General features: G+C 45.9%; 1 protein-coding gene across 1 annotated transcript in view; it reads right to left on the bottom strand.

The window, feature by feature from the left end:
- Positions 1 to 9,175: 9,175 nt before the first annotated feature.
- TBC1D13 (TBC1 domain family member 13) overlaps positions 9,176 to 10,841 on the bottom strand; it is a 100,051-nt gene continuing 98,385 nt past the window's right edge. The window contains exon 12 of the mRNA XM_053695989.1: positions 9,176 to 10,819. Coding sequence (XP_053551964.1) covers positions 10,754 to 10,819 — 66 coding nt within the window. The 3' untranslated portion in view covers positions 9,176 to 10,753. The remainder of the gene's footprint in view (positions 10,820 to 10,841) is intronic.

The following is a 10,841-nucleotide window of genomic DNA, read 5'->3' as shown; positions in this document are numbered from 1 at the left end:
GTGTGGAAGAAAAAGGTGCACAAGCAGCAGGGATGACTGCAGCCTGGAGAGGATTGTCACGAAAAGGCCATTCAAAAGTGTTGGGGACTTTCACAAGGAGTGGACTGAGGCTGGAGTCAGTGCATCAAGAGCCACCACACACAGACGGATCCTGGACATGGGCTTCAAATGTTGTATTCCTCTTGTGAAGCCACTCCTGAACAACAACGTCAGAAGCGTCTTACCTGGGCTAAAGAAAAACAGACCTGGTCTGTTGCTCAGTGGTCCAAAGTCCTCTTTTCTGATGAGAGCAAATGTTGCATCTCATTTGGAAACCAAGGACCCAGAGTATGGAGGAAGAATAGAGAGGCACACACTGCAAGATGCTTGAAGTCCAGTGTGAAGTTTCCACAGTCTGTGTTAATTTGGGGAGCCATGTCATCTGCTGGTGTGTGCGTGCAGCGTGAGAGTAATCAGTGGTACGTGCAATTCATGTGCGTGCAGCATTAGAGCAATCATTTATACGTGCAAATCATGTGCGTGCAGCATGAGTGAAATCGGTGGTATTTGCAAATCATGTGCGTGCAGCGTAAGAGCAATCGGTGGTATTTGCAAATCATGTGCGTGCAGCGTGAGAGTAATCAGTGGTACGTGCAATTCATGTGCGTGCAGCATAAGAGCAATCAGTGGTACGTGCAAATCATGTGCGTGCAGCGTAAGAGCAATCGGTGGTATTTGCAAATCATGTGCGTGCAGCATAAGAGTAATCAGTGGTATGTGGAAATCGTGTGTGTGCAGCGTGATATAAATCAGTGGCATGTGGAAATCGTGTGTGTGCAGCATGAAATAAATCAGTGGCATGTGGAAATCATGTGCGTGCAGCGTGATATAATAAATCAGTGGCATGTGCAAATCATGTGCGTGCAGCGTGATATAATAAATCAGTGGCATGTGGAAATCATGTGCGTGCAGCGTGATATAATAAATCAGTGGCATGTGGAAATCATGTGCGTGCAGCGTGGTATAATAAATCAGTGGCATGTGCAAATCATGTGCGTGCAGCGTGATATAATAAATCAGTGGCATGTGCAAATCATGTGCGTGCAGCGTGATATAATAAATCAGTGGCATGTGCAAATCATGTGCGTGCAGCGTGATATAATAAATCAGTGGCATGTGGAAATCGTGTGTGTGCAGCGTGATATAAATCGGTGGCATGTGGAAATCATGTGCGTTCAGCGTGATATAATAAATCAGTGGCATGTGGAAAACATAAATTATGCTTACCTGATAATTTCCTTTTCTTCTGATGGAAAGAGTCCACAGCTGCATTCATTACTTTTGGAAAATAAGAACCTGGGCACCAGGAGGAGGCAAAGACAACCCAGCCAAAGGCTTAAAAACTCCTCCCACTTCCCTCATCCCCCAGTCATTCTGCCAAGGAACAGTAGAAGAAATATCAGGGTGAAAGGTGCCAGAAAAATATAAGGACGCCCTACTTAAAATTACGGGGGGGGGGGGGGGGGCTGTGGACTTTTTCCGTCAGAAGAAAAGGAAATAATCAGGTCAGCATAATTTATGTTTTTCTTCTTAAATGGAAAGAGTCCACAGCTGCATTCATTACTTTTGGGAAAACAATACCCAAGCTACAGAGGACACTGAATGCCAAGACGAGAGGGTACAATAGGTGGCCCATACTGAGGGCACCAGGCCTGAACCTCTACCCAATAAAAAACTCCGCTTCGTCCGAAGCTGAGAAAATTTTAAGAGGAAAAGCCCCAATGACACTGACTCGCAGTTAGTCCAGAAGCCAAACCATAGACCGCAAACGGACTCGAATGAGCCAACAGTCCTCCAGGAGACAACGTCACCCAACAGATGGTCCCCCACCGCTCACCCCCACAAATGAAGGGGACACCAGCCAAAACCCGGAATGGAACTGAAGAGGCAAACTCCTCCCAGTGTCTGACCATAGAATACCAAGGCATTCGACCATGAAAAAGTGTGTAATACACCCATGTGAAAAACTCTAAGTTTGAGAACACAGAGTCCATAACAGGACGACACAGAGGGTACTTGCGAGGAAGAAGAAGCAGTCAAGCAAGAAACAGACCACAAAAGCAAACCCCGGACAGAGGGCACGCTAAAGGCAACCTAAGTCGCCGGACCTACACACAGGTCCCTAAAAAAGGGAATACAAAACCTCAATCGAGGCCCCCTGAGAAGGAGAGTGTACCCTCTAAAACCCGAAGGAAGAGTAAACCCTGTCCTGAAATCAATGGAGCAAGTTGAAAGGTAAAAATTTATACCGTAGCAGACTGAGCCAACAGGATAGACTCAACAAGCTCACACATCCAGAGGAGACTGCGACCCGAACGCAGCGCCTTAGACTGCTCGGCCATCCTGAGCTGCAGACCCACATCCAGCTGGACCAACCCAGCCTCAGGGATCCAAGACAGGGGAACAAAAGAATCCCGAAACAGGTACAGGAACGAGTGTAAGGAAAGCACAGCCATCCCCCACAGAGTACAAGTACGACTCTGAAAACAGACAACAAGGCCATAGACCTAAGGATCTATCAAAATAAAGGCCCAACAAGTCTGACGTGGAGCCAGCAAGATCCACCTTTCCGCCTCCCATCCAGGAGAAGCCCCAAGCAAGGACTCCATTTCTATAGGGAGGAGAATATCCCCTAAAGAAAAGGGATGATGCTGGAAGGGCAACAACTCCTTAAGGCCCGAAGCCACCGGCTAATGGGAAGATAAATTCCCAACACAGATGTCCTAGAAAAGGACCCCCCTACAAGTAGCTTGCCAAGCAGAGGCACAGCCAACCCATTCACCTGCAGAGCAGGGCACCTAATAGTTCAGGCAAACCTTATCCTAGAACTAAACACCCCAACTGGCCAAAAAGCCAGACACAAGGGATATGGATGCATATCCAGAGAATCCGGATAGCGAGAAGAACCCAAAAGCCCCGACCAAAGGAAGGAACCACCCCTATCTAAAGTCCAATGCTCCAAGAAGCAAGGCTAGAAGTCGTATGAAGATACTTCTCAAAGCCTCAGGACAACCAAGGGATACCTCAAGGTCAAAAAAATCCTACTAGCAGGACTAGTCTCCCTATCACCTCTGCACAAGCAGAGGACATAAGGAAGAGAAGGGCACTAAGCCTACCCAGCTCCGGAAAACCCCAAGCTAAACAAAGTCCCCACAGGGAACAACCGTCACCCGGAAACAAAGATCCCTAAATGGAAATTCAACTCACCCGGAGACAATGGAAGATGACCCAAAGGTCTCTTATAACTCAGACAGACAGTACACGTCAAAGAGTAAGAGCTGCATCTAGATACACTATAAACAGCTTACGCGTACACCTGCAAGGTGTCAAGAGCTGCAACTGGTTTCAAACTGCAAACCTTCCGCATGCTAGACAGCTATCCTGTACAAGATGTTGGATCAAGCCCAAAAGGACAAATCCAGAGGCCTAAAAATAAAGGCCAAACCGCTCAACTGCGGTAAGGGGCGTTAAGCCCTCCAACCCTCCACCACATGGGGGAGGGAAACTCTTAAGTTTTGATGAAATCAGTTGTCAGATAGAGTGACGCAGTGGAAAACTCCCCTGCCCGGCCATCTATGACTGAAGGCTATAAGGACTGAAACAATCCTTCCCGCCTAATGGACCCACTGGTCCTCTCGAATGCTTAGTTGAACATGAAAAACAATGATAACCTGAACACTCTGCGCTTCTACCGAACCAGCCGAGCAGAACAGCGCCACGTGTCTGAACAGCCGCAAGACCAAACGAACCCGACAGGACCAGCCTGCACCTTGGGTCCTAACTGGCAAGCTGCATAAATTCTCCCTCATAGGGGGAAAAACAGAAAACAGACATTTTTAACATAGGACTAACATGTCCAAAACAACTTCCGAAGAAGTAATAACGAGTATCAATCCCAGAAGGTTCCTGAAGGAAACAAAAACAAATAAAAGACATCCCATCAGATATAAATAAAATATAAGGCAACCCGAAAGGTTAACGCCCAAAAAGACACAGGCCTACCCGCAGGACCAGCCAAACGGAGCCCTATCTTACAAAACTGGGAAAGATCGCAAAGAAATGACAATCAGGAGATGACTTCATCCCTACATGTCTAATGAGGTGCACCATTCGAAGTATCAGACTGAAAATCTCCGTATCTGGTAACGATAGGGTTATTCAATAACTGAAATACATGTCTGAACAACACGCAAAGGCGCGCAATCCTCTAACGAAAGGCACAACACTCAGGGACAGATACACCCGCGGGGCACTGTAGAGGCCCTCCCCAAGGCGGAAGGCCCGAGACAATAAGGCACAAGCACATTCTTAAATAAACGTCTGGACTCTGCAGACGAACAATCGCCAACGTTATGTGGAAGCGAAAACGCGCTGCAACCTCTGGGGGAAACACGCTACCCCACATGGAGGAACTATAAACTGGGTTAAGCGCATGTGCAGAAGTATGCTTTGGTAGGGAACTCGCCTCTCGGAGGACAGGAGGCGGATGGCTCAGCAGTCCCTTTATTCCCCGAGCCCGAGGAACCAGGCGCTCTGAAATGACATACAGAACAAAACTGGTTGACAGGAGTCAACAAGGCCACTCCGGATTCATCACCGGACACAGAATCTGAAATCAAAATAGTCTCAGTATCAGAATCCTCCGTAACTGAATCTGAAATTAAAACAGTCTCAGCATCAGAATCCTGCATAACTGGATAGAGGATATTTAAATATGGACTAAAGTAGTAAAAACGGCACTTGACACCCCCAATGGCTGGGGCACTCACCACCTCCTATGACCAGACCCCTGCGGACTAGAAATTTCCTTTGCCACGCAGTCGGGAATGGAAAAACGGAACATAGCCACGCCCGAACACAAGGTGGACCGTACAGTCCAAAAAAAGTGCGCCCAACCAAAAGGCTGCGTCACTTCCAAAGGCATCAATGTTCCTGCAGAGAGGTGCAGCAGATGAAGAGCGACGTGTAAGGAAGATGAGTCTGGCAGAGGCATTCATTATGGATTGTAAAAGAGCTAGGCGGCAGGTGGGGAGACCAGAGAGGACAGAGTTGCAGTAATCGAGGCGGGAAAGAATGAGAGTGTGGATTAAAATCTTAGTTGTGTCTTGTGTAAGGAGGTGTCTAATTTTAGAGATGTTTTTAAGGTGGAAGCGGCAGGCTTTAGCCAAGGACTGAATGTGAGGAGTGAAAGAAAGATCTGAGTCAAATGTGACCCCGAGATATCGGGCATGCGGGGTAGGGGTAATGATGGAGTTGTCGACAGTTATAGAGAGATTGGGGGTGGAGATTTTGGAAGGGGGGAAAATGAAGAGCTCCGTTTTGGAGAGATTTAGCTTGAGGTAGTGAGAGGACATCCAGGAAGAGATGTGAGAAAGACAGTTAGTAACACGGGTTAGCAAGGAAGGAGATAGGTCTGGTGCAGAGAAGTAGATTTGGGTGTCGTCGGCATACAAATTATATTGGAAACCGTGGGACTTTATTAGGGAACCTAGTGATGACGTGTAGATTGAGAAGAGAAGGGGACCGAGGACAGAGCCTTGCGGTACTCCAACAGAAAGTGGTGACGGGGCAGAGGAGACCCCAGAGAAGGCTACACTAAAGGTACGGTTTGACAGGTAAGAAGATAGCCACGAAATGGCTGTGTCACAGATGCCGAATGATTGGAGGGTTTGGAGCAAAAGAGGGTGGTCAACAGTGTCAAAGGCTGCGGACAGATCAAGGAGGATAAGCAGAGAGAACAAGCCATTTGATTTTGCTGTAAGTAGGTTGTTGGTAACCTTAACAATAGCTGTCTCTGTGGAGTGATGGGGACGAAATCCAGATTGCAGTGGGTCAAGAAGGGAGTTTAACGTAAGGAAATGGGATAGGCGTGCATATACTAGTTTTTCGAGAAGCTTTGAGGCAAGAGGGAGGAGTGAAATAGGGCGGTAGTTGGATGGGGAGGTAGGATCAAGGGAAGGTTTTTTGAGGATAGGTGTGACCAGTGCATGTTTCAGCGATGAAGGAAATATACTGGTGCTGAGGGAGAGGTTGAAAATGTGTGTTAGTATAGGGGTAAGGGTAGCAGAGAGGGAGGGAAGTAGTTGTGAGGGAATAGGGTCAAGTGGACAGGTAGTGATGTGTAAGTGCAGTATAAGTGCCGAAACTTCTTCCTCAGTAACAGGGGAGAATGAACTAAGTTTAAGGTTATGTGGGTTGTGGTTGAGTGAGAGCATTTGAGGGGGGGAGAGAATGGAATTATGTTGAGAGCTGATTTCATTTCTGATGGAGTCGATTTTGTTATTGAAGTGGCTGGCAAAGTCTTCAGCTGACAGAGAAGTTGTATTAGGAGGTGGGGGAGGGCGAAGGAGAGTATTGGAAGTTGGAGAACAGACTTTTTGGGTTTGAAGAAAGATTAGAGATAAGAGTAGAGAAGTAGTGTTGCTTATGGAGATTAAGGGCAGAATAGTAGGAGTTCAAGATGAATTTGTAATGAAGAAAATCAGCTGAACTCCGAGATTTTTTCCAGTGCTGCTCAGCAGTACGGGAACATCTGCGTAGGTACTGTGTCAGAGGAGTATGCCAGGGCCGAGGATGAGTGTGTGATTTCCGAGCTATGGTAAGAGGTGCGAGATTGTCAAGGACGGATATAAGGGTGGAATTATAGTGGCAGATAGATTTTTCAGGGCAGGAAAAGGAGGAGAAGGATGAGAGGAGAGGTTTGAGGGAATTAGCAAGCTGTTGCTGATCTAATGACATAATGCTTCTGTGAAGTTTGGTGTGAGGAGTAGAAGGAGGGAGAGTTGTAGGGAGGGATGATATGTTGCAAGTAAGGAGATGGTGGTCAGAAAGAGGAAAGGGGGAGTTTGTGAAGTTTGAGACAGTGCATCAATAGCTAAAGATCAAGTCAAGAGAGTGACCGTCTTTGTGAGTGGGAGAATCAGTCCATTGTGACAGACCAAAAGAGGAAGTGAGTTGCAGAAGTTGTTTTGCAGATGAGGCAGTGGGATTGTCAAGAGGGATTTTGAAGTCGCCAAGAATGAGGGCAGGGGTGTCTGAGGAAAGGAAATAAGGTAGCCAGGCAGCCAAGTGATCTAGAAATTGAGTTGAGGAGCCAGGAGGACGGTATATGACTGCAAAACGTATAGAAAGAGGAGAGAATAAGCAAATCATGTGGGTTTCAAATGAGGAAAATGTGAGGGAAGAGATGGGTTGTATTTGTTGAAAGGTGCAACAAGAGGAAAGTAAAATACCTACACCACCACCTTGTCTATTACCAGACCTAGGAGTGTGGCTGAAGTGGAGACCCCCATGTGACAGAGCAGCAGTGGATGCTGTGTCTAGGGGAGCGAGCCAGAAGGTTGAGGGAGTGGGAGATAAAGAGGTCATGTATAGAAGTGAGTTTGTTGCAAACAGAGCGAGAATTCCAGAGTGCGCAAGTGAAAGGGGTAGTGGCTTTTGATGCAAGAGGAATGTGAGTAAGGTTTGCAGAGTTTTGTTTTCGGAGTCTATGGGATGGTACACATGGATGTGCACGGCTAGGCAGTGGTTGGGGACCAGGATTAGGGGAGATGTCACCAGCAGTTAGTAAAAGCAAGAGGGAGAGTGACATGAGATGAGATACGGATTTGCAGTAGTGAGACTGCTTTTGAGACAAGCTGCAGGGGCGAGAGAGAGTGTTTAGGAATAGGTAAAGTTCATGAGTACAAAAGTAAGGTGAGTTTAAGAGAGATGGGCTAATGAACAGTGCAGGTGGAGAGGGAGAAGGAGTAATTGAATAATGTAGTGTGTTATAGAGACAAGAGGTAGCAAAAATGATTATGAATATGTTGAGCATTTTTACAAAAGTGGGAACCAGTTAAGCACATAAGACACAGAATTACAGTAGCAATTGCATAAGGAAACAAAAACGTATATGAAACATAATTTTACAAAAGTACTTGCCTTGTGTCTTGCCCAATCCTTGTTCAATTCTTGTATAATTCTATTGTTAATGCCTCACTTATAAAACATCACACATAAGCAGGTTGAATCACATAACAAACATGATTATAACCCCCCCTGTTCAATAACCCCCCTCATGAGATATTAACCCTCGATTCCAAGATACTACAAGAGACTCACTGAGACCCTTATGATAAGTTAGACCCGCAAGGTGGTAGCCTCTCAGGAAACATTCACATTACAGTACATTGACAAATAAAGTAAAATGAAACAATCTTACCGGAATATGTCGTGGAACAGGAATACGGCCTGTCAAGTGTGACGGATAGTAGCATCGCCTCCGCCATGGACTTGAGAGAAGAAAGCAGGCAGCAAAGCAAAGTTCGACAATGCCGATTGCTTGAGGAGCTGTTAATGTGAGTCAGGATGGTTTCGCAGAAAGACTCTCCCTGCATCTCCGGGCTCTAACTTTCATCCAAGCCCTCACTGAGAGACTGACAGGACTACTTAAAACTCCAGTCCCATGCCGAAGAGTACTACCCTCCATAAGAGACAAAAAACTAAAATTCTGACACTTCTCTGCCATCCTCCTGGGACGAAAGGCAAAGAATGACTGGGGAGTGAGAGGAGTATTTAAGCCTTTGGCTGGGTTGTCTTTGCCTCCTCCTGGTTGCCAGGTTCTTGTTTCCCAAAAGTAATGAATGCAGCTGTGGACTCTTTCCATTTAAGAAGAAAATAGTGTGCGTGCAGCGTGAACGTTATCAGTGGTAAATCATGTATCATCTATGATTTACCATTACACAAGGTAAATCCCTTAACCAGTAATAAGATAATGTGTAATTAGTAAAGCGAGAGCCGTATCCCACTACTGACAACAGGACGAGTTGTCATATGTAAAAGGGACAGTTATGATGCAGATGCATTAGACACATAACAATGAACCTTCATATCAATGAATAATGCAGCATTTTGTTTTATATGTTTTCAATTTATTTCTGTTATTAAATTCACTTTGTACTCTTGGTATTGTGTATTGACAAGCATACCTAGGTAGGCTCAGAAGCAGTAATGCACTGCTGTGAGCTGGCTGCTGATTGGTGGTTACACACATATGCCTCTTGTTATTGCTCAGCTAGCTCCCAGTAGTGCATTGGTGCTGAATTTAATTATGTGTTTCACCTCATTGCCAGTAGCACAGAATAAAATTTCACAATGCAAATACATACTTCATTTATTGTGGCGTTAGATCACACATGTAACATTGATTAGACACCTTAAAAGGACAGAACGCAGACTTCCGAGACGATTTCTCAGCGACTTGAAGAACATCTAGTGCTCTGTTTCTAACTGAAATGAACAACTATCAATATCTTCAAAATAAAAGAATTCTTTAAAAAATGAAAATCCTTGGTTTGTTTCAAAAGCAGAATTAAAATAAAGTGATTATAAAAAAATTAATAATAATGGTCCCATTGTCTGAATGAAAATACTGATTTGCATTTTTCCCAAACGTGCAAAAAAACAACAAAAAAAACACACAATAGGGTAACGTTAATTGCACTTCAAGCAGGAGGGTCTGAAAGAGACAGTTCTGCAGCCGGATAAATCTCCAAATGACATGATATGGTACTTAACGAAGAACAAATCAGAGCCGCTTGTAGTCTGTGTAATGCGGTGCTAGTTCTAATAACAAATGTGTGTTACTGCAGGCCCTGAGGACTACAATGTGTGTTACTGCAGGCCAGGCCCTGAGGACTACAATGTGTGTTACAGCAGGACAGGCCCTGAGAACTACAATGTGTGTTACTGCAGGCCAGGCCCTGAGGACTACAATGTGTGTTACTGCAGGACAGGCCCTGAGAACTACAATGTGTGTTACTGCAGGACAGGCCCTGAGGACTACAATGTGTGTTACTGTAGGTCAGGCCCTGAGGACTACTATGTGTGTTACAGCAGGTCAGGCCCTGAGGACTACAATGTGTGTTACTTCAGGTCAGGCCCTGAGGACTACAATGTGTGTTACTGCAGGCCAGTCCTGGAGGACTAGAATGTGTGTTACTGCAGGCCAGTTGTTGAGGACTACAATGTGTGTTACTGCAGTTCAGGCCCTGAGGACTACAATGTGTGTTACTGCAGGTCAGTCCTTGAGGACTAGAATGTGTTACTGCAGGTCAGTCCTTGAGGACTAGAATGTGTGCTACTGCAGGTCAGTCCTTGAGGACTAGAATGTGTGTTACTGCAGGTCAGTCCTTGAGGACTAGAATGTGTGCTACTGCAGGTCAGTCCTTGTGGACTAGAATGTGTGTTACTGCAGACCAGTCCTTGAGGACTACAATGTGTGTTACTGCAGGCCAGTCCTTGAGGACTACAATGTGTGTTACTGCAGGACAGGCCCTGAGGACTACAATGTGTGTTAGTAACAGTCTGATCATACATTACGCAGACCCATATCAGGAGTGACCTCACCAGAGGGCCAGTAACACACTGCAATGTGTGCCACCCCAAACAAGTCAAGTGTAGGCACATTTAAGTGCACTGTCCTCACCACGCAGTACATAAAGGGCGCTTGATCAGACAACGCTTACGGTACCTGCTACAGGTGACAGACAAATAAATGATTGTGACTGATTGTGCACTTGTTTGTGTGATCAGGATCTGCAGCAGAATAAAACCAGTGTCCGGATCTCTGATAGAACAGTCTGCTTGTGTTGCTAGGTTACGGCAGTTCGCCCGGCTGCTTCCTCTGGTACAGATTCCCTTGTGGAGTGTTGGGTTGCAGGGTGTGTGGTGCTTATTTCGAGTCCTGCAGTTCCTTTGCTTTCTTGAGGATGGGATGCACATCTGTGAGAGGGTAATCCTGCAGACAAACAGGGAACTCA

Source organism: Bombina bombina, chromosome 12 (genome assembly GCF_027579735.1).
Source record: "Bombina bombina isolate aBomBom1 chromosome 12, aBomBom1.pri, whole genome shotgun sequence".
Classification (NCBI taxonomy): Eukaryota; Metazoa; Chordata; class Amphibia; order Anura; family Bombinatoridae; genus Bombina; species Bombina bombina.
This window is presented reverse-complemented; position numbering and strand designations above follow the sequence as displayed.